The 15,277-nt window shown below is 33.7% G+C and overlaps 1 protein-coding gene across 6 annotated transcripts in view; it reads left to right on the forward strand.

Moving 5' to 3' along the window:
* The window catches only part of PTPN2 (protein tyrosine phosphatase non-receptor type 2), a 107,846-nt gene that overhangs the window by 55,039 nt on the left and 37,530 nt on the right, over window positions 1-15,277 (forward strand). For all 6 annotated transcript variants that reach the window (XM_007487741.3, XM_007487742.3, XM_007487740.3 and 3 more), the window contains 2 exons: window positions 1,783-1,881; window positions 4,912-5,049. In XM_007487741.3, coding sequence (XP_007487803.1) covers window positions 1,783-1,881; window positions 4,912-5,049 — 237 coding nt within the window. The remainder of the gene's footprint in view (window positions 1-1,782; window positions 1,882-4,911; window positions 5,050-15,277) is intronic.

A 15,277-nucleotide genomic window follows, 5' to 3' on the forward strand; every position in this document is an offset into this window, starting at 1 on the left:
TCCGGTGAGATTTATGTTAGAAGAGTTTAAAATTTATCTAAAATGTCACAGCAAGTTTGTTATAAAGCTGGTATAGAACCTAGGGGTTTTCCTAATCCAGTTTCCACTATAGCACAATTTCTCTTAGTTGAGAATACTTTTAATTACAGTAAAGTCTCACTTATCTAGATTTTTTGGCCTTTGCCTATTTGCACCTTCATCAAAGGGAGGGATAGCAGGAACGTGAGTAATTCGTTATGTGATTCCTTCCTCAATCCCTTTTGCCCGGTTTGAATTAATGTTCAAAAAAGTCATGTCAGCAAGTACCTGATGTCTGCCAGGCACTGTGTTAACAGCTGGAGGTACAAAGAAAAGCAAAAATAGGCTTTGCCCTCACAGAGATCACAATTAATTGGGGGTTTGGGGAGGGAGCAACAGACAGACAACTTTGTACAATCAAGATATATCCAGAATAAATTAGAGTTAGTCTCATACAGAAGACACTGACATTAAGAAGGAATGGGAAGGGAAGGGATTCTATCTGATAGTTCAGAGAATTGAGGGGAAATTAAGGAGGAAGTAATTCTAGACCTGCAAGAGACAGCCAGTGAAAATGTCTGGAGATATAGAATGTATTGTGCAAGGAATGGACAGCAAGGTCAGAATCAATAAATTGTAGAGTATTTGGAGGAAATCAAAAGAAAACTGAAAAGGCAAGAAGATAGATTTTAGATTTGATCCTAAGTGTAAGGGAGCCATTGGAGTTCATGGTCTAGAGGAGTGAGATGACCAGATATTCACTTGAAAAAAGTTACTTTGATAGCTGAATGGAAAATGAATAGGAATAGGGAAATATTCTAGACCAAAGAGGAATCAACCAGCAGGCTATTGTAGTAGCCCAGGTGCAAGGTGATAGGGACCTACACCAGGATGGTCACAGTGTCGGAGAAGAGAAAGGAACACAAATGTGAAATTCTTTTGTTGTCAATGGAATTAAAATCCCAAACATACCCTTTGTATTGTAATGTACTTAATCATATTCTACTTGAAAGTTTTTATTGCATTCATTTAAAAAATTATCCCATTACTGTGTTTGTCATTGCAATATGATTTCTTTTTTTTTAATATTTACCTTCTGTCTTAGAATAGATAGTAAGTTAAATTGCAAGGTAGAAGGGTTGTAAGGGCTAAGCAGTTGGGATCGAGTGACTTGTCCAGGGTCACATATCACATATCCAGGAAGTATCATAGGTCACATTTGAACCCCAGGCTGCCTTGGCTTTCTGTCCACCAAACCATCTATTTGCCCTAGACCATATGCTCTCACAACTCTTTTTAAAGAGTTTCTATCAGTTTCTATTACATGTATATTTTACAAATTATTTTTATATTCCCCAATTGTTCTGAGTACCATTTGCCTTTCAAGCCAAGTAGATTTAGTGTATGAATTTCCCCCCCTATAGAACCATCATTTTCTTTTTGTGTCAGTAATATACTTAAAAAAAAAAAAAGAAAAAACAACTTTACCTTTTGACTTAGAATTAATGGTGTGCATTAGTTCCATGGCAGAAGAGCAATAAGGGCTAGGCAGTGGGAGGTTAAGTGACTTGCCCAGAGTAACACAGATTGGAAGTGTCTGAGGCCAGATTTTAACCTATATAATCATACTGAGCTACCTATCTTGCCCCTCCAGTAATATACTTTCAACAATTGAGCTGAATATAGTTCAGAATAATTCTTAATTTTGTATTCATTTTGTCTTAACTACTTTACTTTTTATATTTTCTTTTTATATTTCTACAGGGTCCACTTCCTAATACTTGTTGTCATTTTTGGCTAATGGTTTGGCAGCAAAAGTCCAAAGCAGTTGTCATGCTAAATCGAATTGTGGAGAAAGATTCAGTAAGTAATATTTATTTCTCTATATAATTTAGTATACTACATTTGTACATCATCCTTGTAAATGCCCTCCCAAGTTTGGATGCATCTGCTTGCCAATTAGCTGTGCCCAACTCCTTTAGGATAGTGGTTAGGTTCTTTCTAACAGGAAGAACTAATATATCCCTCTCCTTTGACACCATGTCTTCTTAAATAATAAATGCAGGCCATTAATTAACCTTATAGATTTAAATATAATACACTAAGCAATAAGTAGTAATAATACATATTTAACTCATACACTAAGCAATAAGTAGTAGTAATACATAATTAACTCATAGTTCTAGGGGTCTTAAAAATCCCTAAGCCAGATCATAGTCCTTTGTTTTCTAAGTGCTAGGAAATCTGTGATTGATTTATGAAAATGAATTCTACATCTATGTAAATGATTAATGGCTTTTTAGCTGATGGTTTAAAAAATATTAGGCTTTAGGCAAATAACAAATAAATTAAAATTAGAAACATAGTCCATTTTCACTATCATCACATATATACTTGTCTTCAGGTAAGTGTGAGCTGATAGGTTTTGAAAAACTGATTTTTTACTTTCTTGGGAAATGATGTCATATGCAATTTATCACTCCACTGTCAATAATCCACTTGTCATCATTTTTTTTTGGATAATCTAAAATATACTCTAAAGACTCTTAGGCTTTGTGATTTTCAATATAAGGTAGGAAAAGACAGTATTCATTTGTTCAGTTTGATGTGAAGATTACCATCAATTTTAGGTTTTTGTTTAGAAACATACTTTTTTTGTTTTCTCTCCCCCAAAGATAATTTATTTTCCTCATTAATGTAATTTTTAGCCTTTTTTTATTTTTAGATTACTAGATCCAAATTATCTCTTTTCTCTCCCCCCTGCTCCCAGATGTTAAACAATTTGACCCAATTTGACCCGGGTTATACATGTATTCTCATGCAAAATATACTTCCATATTTGTTGTCATTGTTGTAAGAGAATACTTATATAAAACCATAAATAAACCAATGTAAAAGATAGTATGCTTTGATCTGCACCCAAGTCCAATAGTTCTTTCTCTAGAGGTGGATAGCATTCTTTGTCATCAATCCTTCAGTATTGTGTCAGCTAAGTCTTTCACCATTGTTTATTGTACAATATTGCTGTTACTGTGTTCTCCTAGAAACCTACATTTTAAAGTAGCCTTAACAAAGTTTAATTATTAAGGTTATGATTGGAGCTGATTGCATTGATCAAAATATAAAAGAACATATATAAATATGAATAAAAGAAAGCAAGTTATTAAATCATGTTGGAAGACTCCAGTATAACAGTTGATTATTAAAATAAGTCAGTGTACATCTCAGTTTTTATTACATTGGGACTTAGAACTTGTGTAGGTTCTTCTTTGGGAATTATAGTAATATTAAAGTAATTGGAGGAAGCTAAAGTTTTTTTGCTTAGTAGGAAGAATGAAAGGAAATCAGCATTTAGTGCCTATAATATGCTAGGCATTGTGTTTAATATTTTACAAATATTACCTCATTTGATCCTCACAATTATCCTTTAAAGTAGGTACTGTTTTTATTTCCACTTTACATGTGAAGAACCTGAATTAGACAATAGTTTTAAGTGACTTGCCCATGGTCTCACAGCTAATAAGTGTCTGAGACCATATTTGGATTCAGGTCTTCTAAATCTTACCATCTGGATCACCTTGCTGCCTCTGTAAAATAGACAGCATGCATAATTTACTTAAACACAATATTGCCATTTTAGCAATTTTCCTTTCCATTAAATAGTAGCATCTAATTGTGATTTTTTAATTTTATAAAAAGTAGGAGGCCCGTTTTTATAACAAAGAAATGCAAAGACTTTAAGTGACACAAAGATGGTTTGAATAAATCCCTTAATCTCAAAAAAAAAAAGATTTATCCATCAGAGCATGGGATGAGGTACTCATTTGTGCTGTTGTCTGTAAAAATAAAAACCTTAAACTACTTGCCTTTCAAGGCTTTAATAACACTGTTCTAAGGTTCTGACCTATGTACATGTTAATATGTAAAAGAGGATTTTCTCAATTCAGAAAATGTTTGTTTTCCATAAAAAATTTTAGAACAAGAACATTTCTTTTTTGGTGGAAATGACACATTTAGAGATACACAAAAATCCTTGTACTTGCAAGCTATAGTAAAGAAATAGAGCAGTTCTGGGAGTGGTTAGCCTTGTTTCTCATCTAGAGGGCTGACACTTTATTTTTAAAAAGCAGTATTAGTAAAATAACTAGATATTTGTTTCTCAGAGTTTGTGAAAATAAAAACATTTTGATTGCCAAGTCGGATATTTGCCAGAATCTTTGTCCTATTTGTATGAAAAAAAAAAAAATAGTTCCATTTTTAGGGGCTTTGTATTATCAAAATATGTTGCTGTTTTCTCATTTATCTTACATCTTATATCTCCTTTTATACTTGTTGCAATTAAGAACACACAACTCAAAAATTCAATTTAAGCCAGACCAATCATAGATTTTTAAAAATTGTGAATGATCTCTTATGAGCATTAAAATTCAAAAGGAAACAGAATATATTAGGAATAGGTTCTTAGACCTATGTAATAGGTATATTTAAAATAAAACCTTTTCAATAAACTTTTGAGTACCTTCCTCCCTAGAATCTATTAAACTTATATAATAAACATTAAAAGTAAAAATTCAAGTATATGATAAAAAAAATCAGCCATCATGCTTTCATGGATTGCAAATTCAGACTATCAATATTTTACCTTTCCTAGGTAAAATGTGATGGTTCTTATTAGAAAAAAATTTTCATTACCTTGAAACAGTACATTTTAATAGCACTATTACTTGTTCTGCATTTGGCTTTCGGCTAACTCCTGTGGTATCTTAAATGTAGTTGTAACATTGGTTTTTCATTTGGATCCATATTTTTGAAAAGAGATTCTTTTTTTTTTTTTGGTATTGGATTATGGTCTGCCAGCTCTAAAAATGTTTTTTTTTTTTTTTTTCAATTTAGATAAAATGTGCACAATATTGGCCAACCAAAGAAGATAAAGTGATGGTGTTTGAAGAGACAGGATTCTGTGTGAGGCTAGTGTCAGAAGATGTCAAATCATATTATACAGTTCATCTACTAAAATTAGAAAATCTTCATGTAAGACCCTTCACCTCCCTTCCTTACTTAATTTTTTTTATTCTGTTATCCTAAGTTTTTATTGTAGTGTTTTTTGAATTATATTTCTATATACCACATGTGTTGCTGCTTTTTGCCTTTATTCCTACATATAGTATCTTTAAATTGGATAGAAATGTAAGCTAAGTTTTGAAAGAGTTAAGTGGATTTTTTGTGAGTTCAAAATTTTGAGATTTAAAATACTTTTGGCAATAATAGTAACAGGTATTTAGGAAGATGACAAAACATAATAGTATATGTACATAGGTATATTTCATCATACTTATATTAAATATTATAGTTTTCAAAACAGTGAAGTTATTTAGCATGTGGTTGGAAAGAGCATAATAATGAAATTATTAACAGATTTCATAAGATTTGTTTTCATCATTGATTTACTATTGTGAATTAGCTAGTGCATCAAGCTTCTGCTTTCACAAATAGCAGGAATTCAAGGCAGGCATCCATATACTCTTTTCTTTTTTCTCTTTTAATTATTGCAAGCTGTGAAGTGCAAGTAATATGGAAATGTTTATAAGATTATGACAAAAGCTAAATAATGATAAGAGAAGAGAAATATAATTTATATCACAGGAAGTATATCTTTATAACTAATCTTTTAAGAATGCATCTATCTATTTTTGAAGTGAAGTACACATGAAATAGATTATTTGGAAATAAATTTCCTAATCTAAAACTAGGTACCTAGTGATTCACTAATCCGTATTTTATGAGTAGCAAAAAATAACTCCCATATAAAGGAAAGTCTATGAACAGACATTTATTAAATACCTGCTATGTGTCAAGCATTGTATTAATTACTGAAGAGACCAAAAAAAACAACCAAAAGTTTTTTTGCCTTTAATAAATTCACATTTGAATGAGGGAGACAGCATGCAAAAACTGTGTACTTGTAAGATATAAACAGGGTAAATCAGAAGAAATTTCAGAGACATCAGTAGGAAGGGATTTGGACTGGGGGTGGAAGGGAAATGAATAGACCCATAAAAGTCTCCTGTATAAAATGGAATTCATAGTGTGTTTTCAACTTCACCCTCATTTCCCCAAATTTGAAATTGTATTATTTGTTGTTGCTCTCATCTGCCCATCTCTGATTACATATTTCAGCTGCATATCCAATTGAGAACTGTTCTCAGAAAGCTATAATAGGTATATTTAGGCCACGTTTGATGCATATAAGATTGATATCCACATAAAATTCCTGTGGTCCAGAGAATGTGGTGCTTAGCTTCATGTACCCATAAAACCAGTGCCTTCCATATGTCAGCATTTTTGGTCCCTTGGTCTTCTCTGTAGCATAATGCTTTTGGAGCTTATGCCTTATGCCCTCAAAGTTGAAATATTCAGTGTTTTAAATCTTGTTCATTACTTCAGAGTTAATAGGTAATTTATGTAAACTGCATTTATTTCCTATTCACTATTCACACATTATAACTACAATTCCTCTATGTCCATAAGTCATTTCTAATAGCAGCATTGAACTAGATAGTATAGTATTATTGCCAGAAATTCATTTTATAATTTTCTGATGCATCTCTCTGTAGCTTCTTTTGTTCTTGTTGTCTTATGTTTGATTCTCACTTCTAATTATAACTGTACATGACATTTTATTCTTGCATCTTATCAATCATTTCTTTGTATTTGCCCTTTTTTTTAACTTGTCTGGATGACTTTATAATCAATCGTGTCTAGGTCTAACCTGGTGATTACTCTCTCACTAAGGTGAATGTTCACATGGACAGCTGTGTCATTGGGTTTTTCTCATTGCATATGCTAATTGTAGATGATGTATTTCTTGAACTGTCTTGCCAAATTGCCATCCTTTTTTAGTATCCATGAACCCCTTGGACCTCCTCCCTTCTAGATGGACATGGAGTGGACAATGTATTTCTGCCCCACTCCTTGGAAAGTGGGGAGGACATGACCTTTCAGCAAATATGGAAGGGCACCTTGAAGTGTTTCTGATGGTTCTGTTTGGGTCATGAAGGGTTTGAACTTTCTTTTGGCTAAACTAGTTGAGGAGCAGGGAGAAGAAAGGTAAATAATAACTCATGGCTATCATTCTTTAAACTTTATGGTGCTTGTCCCCCAAACACCCTGAGGGGCAGTGCAGGTATTATTCACTCTTTTACTGAAGAGGAAACTGAGGCTTTAGTTAAAGAGCTGGCCACAAGGTGAAGTTGTTTCAGTCAGAGGTAACACCTAATAACAGTAGCAGGGCCCCAGGCAGAGTAGGAACTCCAGAAGGAGAAAGAAACAGATGGGGAAAATAGGCATTCTGGTTCTTTTGTGCAATAATATCTTACTCACTTTCTACCTAGAGTAATGTTTTTGGATAGTTTATTTAGCAGGAGGTAATTATAAATGAGTTGAATACAAGTGAAAGTTTCACAGCAGGTATTTGCTATTCTGAATTCACACATTATTTTATCTGACTAAACCTCTGATGCCCACTTAAATAACTGCTATATTAGTTTTAAACTAAAACTACACTATATAGTATATACTGTGAAACCATATCAATATTACCGATCTTACTAATAGCCAAGAAATGTTTGTTATTTTTTGTTTTATATGGCAATGAGTCATAGAAGTTATATGTATAAAGCAATATATTTAGGGTTTTTTTTTTTATATTTTAGCACTTTTTGTATGGGTCAACTAGAGGAGAGAATGTTTTTCTTTGAACTTTCTAATTTCCAAGTGTACTTTTCCCTCTTGTTTCTCATAATTCTGTTGGCCAACTTTAAATTTATCAAGTTCCAGGAATTCCATTTTAATAATGACAACATTGTATTTTCCTGGCCTAGTAGACTTATCCAAAAAGAGGAATGGAGGACATATCCTCCATTCCTAGCTTTGGTTTTCATCAGCCCATATTGACATCTGTAATCTTTCGTCCTTTAATACTTTCTGATAATTTGACATTTATTTCTTTCAATTTCATGTGTCTTTCCTTTTTATTTTATCTATACAATGTCTAGCACAATAGTCCATTTATGAATTGAATAATTGTTAATTAAATGAAATGTCAAAGATTTTTCAATACAACTATATTTAAGCACTTTTTAAAAAGTAGAGCCTTGAATATAATTTGTAGAAAATATAAATTAAAATAATATCTACATATCCAAGACCTGAAATTCAATTAAACAAATAATTTTTAAGGATCTACTTTGCTCAAGGCACCAGGGATACAAAGCCAAAAAATAGAATGCTTTCAAGTAACTTGCATTCAACTGGACTTTTTAAGAAGGTAGGCCTGAAGGAAAGAAAGCCTTTCAGACAGAAAGGGCAGGGTAGTCTTGCCTTTGTTGATCTCCACAATCCTAAAGTCCTTTGTCCTTATCCTGTTTAATGACATTTCACATACCCTTTCTCTTATGATTATTGATTATATGTATTTCATCTCACCCTACCAAGACCGTGCAATCTCCTTGAAAGTAATATCAATCTTTATATAGCCTCCACAAATCAAAACTTACTGCTTTGCATATTTATATGAATAAATATTGAATAAATTACTTGTGGATTTTTAAGCACCTATATTGGTATATTATTTACTTGAAAATTTGAATGTCAAATGGATATGAATTTGAAATTTTTTTTAATTTGTAGTACAATTTTTGTTGTTGGTCACTTGTTTCAGTCATGTCTGACATCATTTGGGGTTATCTCTGCAAAGGTACTGGAGAAGTTTGCCTTTTCCTGATCCATTTTGTTTGACAGATGAAGAAACTAAGGCCAACAGGGTCACGTGACTTGCCCAGAGTCATATAGGTAGTGTGTAATGTTTGAGGCCAGATTTAAATTTAGGAAGAGAAGTCTTCCTGACTCCAGGACTGGCATTCTATCCATTGGGCCACCTAGATGCTCTCCCTGCTGCCACTCCTACCTCCCTTTTTTTGGTAGCAAAATGAGAAAACCACAAATGTTCTTGTTATTATTACTACCCCCTCAATTCATTATTCATTCTCTACTTCTAAAATGTAGATTATATTTTTGGAATTTTGCCTTAACAAATTTATTTTTTATGATTTTTAAATTTTATTCATATATTTATCATAAATTATCATTTAATTTAGAATGTTAAGATCGGGAGAATTTTATTATATTGAATTTTTTTTTTTTAGTAAAACCAGGGTTATTGAGATCAGTCATAGACATTATTTTGTAATAGAAGAAAGCTAGTCTTCAAGTCAGCTAAGGCCTGCTGGGTATTTATTAATGTTTTAGAAATCTCTGTGTACTTATTTTCTTTCCCTTTCAGAGACCTTAGAATGTAAAAGTTTTTATTTTATGTTCTGCTTTTTAAAAAAATCTAATAATCTAAATCTAATCTAAAAGTTTTTGGTTTGGGTGTATCAGCCTAGAAAAACATAGTATTCAATATTCACCCTCCACACAAAACCACACAGAGCCAAGGGTCTGGGACTCTGGGAACTGTCTCTGAGAATATCACCCTCTGAGATGATTCTCCAAAGAATAGAACATAGAGATCTTATATATCTTTTGGAGAACTAAGGACAGGGAAGTGTGATTGATTGACTATACAATGGCTACAAAGAAATGAGAAGTTCAGATAGGCTTACCAGGGAGAGGCTGATGCTTAACAGTGGATACTAAAGAAAGACTCCAGCCAAGGGCTTAGCTTCCTGGGAGAGGACTCTGATACTATGGGAGAAACCACTAAGACAAAAGAGTACTTAACTTTTGACTGCTGTCTACTAGTCCCACCTAAACTGGGATCATTAAGTACTTTTAAGGTCTGTTGGTCAGTCTGGAGCTTTCATTGGAGTAAGTTCTCTGGACAGGGGCAAACTTGGGGTTCCCCAAACCCAGTTGACAGGCAAGTAGTTGCTTTAAAAAAAATAAATAAAAAGCAGAGCTCTTTTTCTCTTAATAATTGAATAGATCTGTGGTCTCAGCAATGTGGCTTTATTCTCCTAAGTTCAAGATTGCAGCTCTTATTGGCCTTACTCCGTGTGATTTTTTGCTTATGTCTTTCCATAAATCATCCCTAGAGAATCTTACCTGCTGATCTTGCTTTGGTCTTAACTTTTTGGGGGGTACCAATACAGCCCTCAGACTTTATGGAAGTTGTCTCAGCCTTTCACTACATGAACAACAGCTCAATTCCATATTTTTTATACCTGTTCTTGCACGTAAGCCATTATTGGCAATGTGCAGCAAAAGTGTGCCCATCGCCCTAGGGTAAATCTGAAATTTCCATTCAGCTGAGATTGTGGTGTTATATTATTCACAGACTTTGGCCATTACCTTTGTGACCTTGGGAATTCACCTCTTTGTTTCATTTTCTTTGAATTTAAAATGAAACAACTCAGTGGTATGTAGTCTCTTTCTAAGAATTCTAAAGATAATGCTCATAAAAAAAGTGGGTTTGATATTTTAGCAGCTTAGGGTCTTTGAAAGTATGGTGCAGTTTCCTCAGTGCTGTCCTATTTCCTTCTGAGTCTCTCCTTGTTTCCCTACCATGCCTGTCCTCTTTTTTGTTATTCTATTTTTAAAAATGCATTTGACTCTTTGGAACAAAAGAGTTAAGCCTCTTTCCAACTAGAGTTCTTTTATGTAAATTTTAAGATTATACTAGATTCCTGTGGCAGCTAGATGGCTCAGTGAATTAAGAGCCAGGGCTTGAGATATGGAGGGTCCTGGATTCAAATTTAGCCACAGACACTTCCTAGCTAACCTCCATTGCCACTGCTCTTTTGCTTTAGAACTAGTACACAGTCTCTAAGACAGAAAGTAAGGATTTTAAAAATAGATTATACTAGATTCCTTCATAGATACTGTTAGAGAGAACTTAAGGCAGTTTTCCTTTGTCCATCATCAAATATGAAACAGGAATGTGTTTACTGGTTTGTGGTTTTAACTGCTATCACTTTGCCTTGGAGAGTGCCTTGCATATTTTTCAGATGTAGGAGGGATGTCCTGTATTTCATGAGATTCTCCAGGTGATTCTGTTTACAGATTATGTGGTGATTGTTCTTCTTGAGGAGCGGTTCTCAACCTCTCAATTTGTAGCAATGAGAATACATAATGCATATCAGGTATTTACATTCTGAATCATAACTGTAGCAAAATTACAGTTTTGAAGTAGCCACCAAAATAATTTTTTGGTTTGGGGTCACTGCAACATGAGGGGTCACGGCATTAGAAAGGTTGAGAACCACTGTTCTTGAGGCTCACAGAGAGGTTTTCTAGCACTAGGAAGTTTTTGATCATTTGGTGTGACAAGGAAATCACTTTAAAAGACTGATATATATTAATTTAAGGTCGCCAAGGAATTCAGCTATGTAATTCCTTAATGAAAACTTAAGTCAGCAGTCAACCTTTTATGGAGTTTAATTACAAACAGGAGGAAGAAAGGTATTAGAGAGGGGGGGGAGGGGAGAGGGGAGAGAAGGGAATAGGGCTTAAATACCCCCTCTGTTTAGGCTGGGCCAAAAGGCCCAAGCCCTTAGATAGCTGAGGCAAAGAAAAGAGATCAGTCCCTATCACTCACGTGACCAAAATGGAGAAACAGTCTCAGGGGCCTCCACCTCCAGCTTCCTTCAGAGCAAGCTTCTCAGAGCACAACCTCTCAGAGCAAAACCTCTCCAACCTCCTAGTCCTCAGACCCCACTATCTTTAAGGAAACCATCCAAGTTTCCTCCCCTCAGTTCTCACATCTACCAATCACTGTCCATGTCTTCCCTGTGCCAATGGTGGCTCTAGCTTAACCCAGGACCGCCCAGAGGTCTGTGGCTTTGCACATGTCTGTTGAAGGTCATATTCTCAAATAATTAATCCTTTGCTGCAGCCCTTCCTAAATCCTGTTACTCTAAGTAGGGTAGAAATTGTATTTTCCAAGACCTGGTTCTGTCATTCCAAGTATCTCTATTGTATCATTCTAAAATCAATCATGACTCAAAGAACTTCCTGTTCTATGCTTAAGCATAGGTCAAAGCCCTTTCCATTGTTCAGCAAAAGGTTTCTGTCCTAAAGTAATCTTAGGTAGGGAGGAGAAGGACCCTCCCTACCTAATGTTGGAAATGGGGAAATTTCCAACATTCATAAGTCTTAAGAAATTTTAAGGTTTACATTGGGCACAATGTTTTAGATGGTAAGTAATAAAAGTAAGTTTAAGAAAAGGATGGTAAGTAATGACCAGTTAAAGCATTGAATAACCTGGAAGCAAATAGTGAAAGTCAAAACTAGAATGGTAACAGTTTTCAGTAAAATGATGAGAACAGAAGTCAAGTTATAAGAATTAAAGGTGTTGGGGGTCTGTGGCATTAAGTAGTTTCCCTCAAGAAGTTCATTGTTGAAAAAAGAAGGTTGGAGTGGTATCTCAAAGGGATAACAGGGTTGAAGTATTCTTTGTAGTAAGGAATGCCAAATATAAACATATTTGTAGGTAGGATCCAGTAAAGATGTAGAGATTGAAGGCACATGGGGAAACAAATAATTGGTGAAGCTCAGAAGAGATAAAAATAGGTGAATGGAGGACATAAATTGAAAGGTTAGCTTTAGAAAAAAGGAGATGTTTTTCCCTCAGAGGCAGAAAGAGATTCTGTATGTAGAGATGCAAAATAATTTTTGAAGGCAATAGTAGGAAAGTTGAAGGAGCTCATAAAAATGGAAGCTTTTTCAGTTTATTTCATTTGTTTAAGAGAAAGTTTAAGCATGATAAATTTTAAATGGCTTCAGCTAGTTTCTTCTATAAAAGATCAGGAGAGAACTATTCTTAAATCTCTGCTTTATTATGTTGGGCGATGGCCCTGAAATAACAAATCAGAAATGCTTCCGCCTACCAAGTATGTGTGAATTAATTTGTTTTGTAACTAGAATTCACATATTTTTTCTCCACTGCTATACCAGTATAGGAGTAACATAAAGATTGGTCCTTTATATGAATGAAGGAGGGTGATTCTCCTGAGAAGCCTGCATTTTGTGGGCCAAAATAATTAAATATCAGATCTTCTAAAATCTGATACTGAGGGAAGTCATCTGGAGATGACTCATTTTGTGAAAGCAAGGGCTATAGGTTCCATTTTATACTTTTAAGGACTTGAACCTTAAAAATATATAATGATAATAAATAATGTCATTCTTTCCCATCCCTACTTCCTCGTTTTCCTAAACCAATTTGAAGTCATGTACTTACTATGACCATAAATAAAAATGTCACATATAATGCTTTCTTAGACTTGTTTATTTTAAGGAACACATTAATTCATTCGTATTTTTAAAACTTTTTAGAGATTATCATTAAATTTAGTTAATTTTCAGATCCGCATCATTTCCTTCCCCTTTACCCCTTTCCCTGGTTGAGAAAACAAGGCAGGGAAAATCCTTTTAAAAATATGTATAGTTAAGGAAACCAAATTCCTTTATTGGCTGTGTTCCCCGAAAAAAATAGTCTTTATATTCTGAGTTCATCCCTTCTCTGTCAAGAGCTTGGTAGCATGTTTTCACTTGCATCCTCTGAAATTGTAATTATTAAATTGGTCAGAGTTCCTAAGACTTTATCTTTACAACGTTGCTATTATTGTTTAAATTGTTCTCCTGGTTCTCATTTCATTCTCTATCAGTCTACAAGTCTTCCAGTGTTTCTCTGAAACAAAAATTTTTTTTTCATTTCTTGTATCACAAAAAAAAATAGTATTCCATCATATATATATATATATTTCATAACTTATTTAGCCATTTCCCTATCGATGAGTACTCCATAAGTTTCCAATTCTTTGCCATCACAAAAATGACTACAGCAAATATTGTTGTAAATATGGTCCTTTTTCTTTGTTCTCATTGGAGTGTAGACTTTGCTGGGTCAAAGAATATGCCCAGTTTAATAGCTGAATGACTTATTTTCTAATCACAGAATTATGGGCTCCTTTTTTTTTTTAAATAAGGAAAACTAGTCTGCTGGGAAAATGCTAGGAATAAAGATCCTAGCTCAAACAAAATCCATTTATTTCTTAGAGGTAATGTAGCAGTGCAAAGAGTTGTTTACTTGGAATCAAATAGTTTTAGTTTAGATTCTGTCCTCACTACTAGCCATATGATGTTGGGCAAGTTATTTAATTTCTGATTATCAGTCTCTTCTGTAAAATAGCTTATTTTTTATCTAATTTTCTCTCAGGTTGTATCCGAAAGAATAAACTTGCTATTTATTTTTAACATTTTTAACACCCTTATATAAAATTTTGTGTTCCAAATTCTTTCCCTCCCTCTCACCCCTTCTCTATCCACTAGAAGACAAGCAGTATAGTAGTTATATATGGAAATCATGCAAAACATTTTACTCTAATCAGCACATGGCAAAACAAAAAAACAAAAAAATTTTAAACAAAGTAAGAATATGTTGTTTCTGTTTGCATTTGGAATGAATCCATTTTCTCTGGAGTTGGATAGCATTTTTTCACCATGAGTCCTTTGAATTGTCTTGGATCTTTGTATTGATCAGAGTAGTCAAGTCTTTCACAGTTGATCAACAGTTATTGCTGTTATTGTGCACACCACTTTTCCCAGGTCTCATTTCATTTTGTGTCAAGTCATATAGGTCTTCCTAGGTTTTGCTTTTCTGAAACCAACCCCCTCATCATTTCTTATATCATAGTAGTATTTTATCACGTTCATATGACACAACTTGTTCACCATTCCCCAATTGACGAGCATCCCCTCAATTTCCAGTTTGTTGCCACCACAAAGCATTGGTATAATAATTTTGTACACATAGTTCCATTTCCTTTTTCTTTGATCTTTTAGGATATAGACCTAGTAGTAATATTGTTTGGTCAAATAGTATGCACTGTTTTATAGCTGTTCAGACATAGTTCCAAATTATTTTCTCCAGAATGATTGGACCAGTTTGTTAATGAACCTATTTTCCTTTATTCCCTATAGCATTTGTAATTTCTAATAGATGTCAAGTGGTATTTCAGAATTGTTTTGATTTGCATTTCTCTAATAGTGATTGCAAGCATTTTTTTTTTCATATTAACTATAGATAGCTTTATTTCTTCTGAAAACTACATATTCTTATCCTTTGATCATTCCTCAATTGAGGAAATGGCTTTTCCTTTTAAAAATTTGACTTGATCCCCAATATAGTTTAGAAATGAGGCCTTAGTCAGAGAAACTTGATTTAAATGTTTGATGTTACTTCATTGTTTATGGTGCC

Source organism: Monodelphis domestica, chromosome 3 (assembly GCF_027887165.1).
Source record: "Monodelphis domestica isolate mMonDom1 chromosome 3, mMonDom1.pri, whole genome shotgun sequence".
NCBI lineage: Eukaryota > Metazoa > Chordata > Mammalia > Didelphimorphia > Didelphidae > Monodelphis > Monodelphis domestica.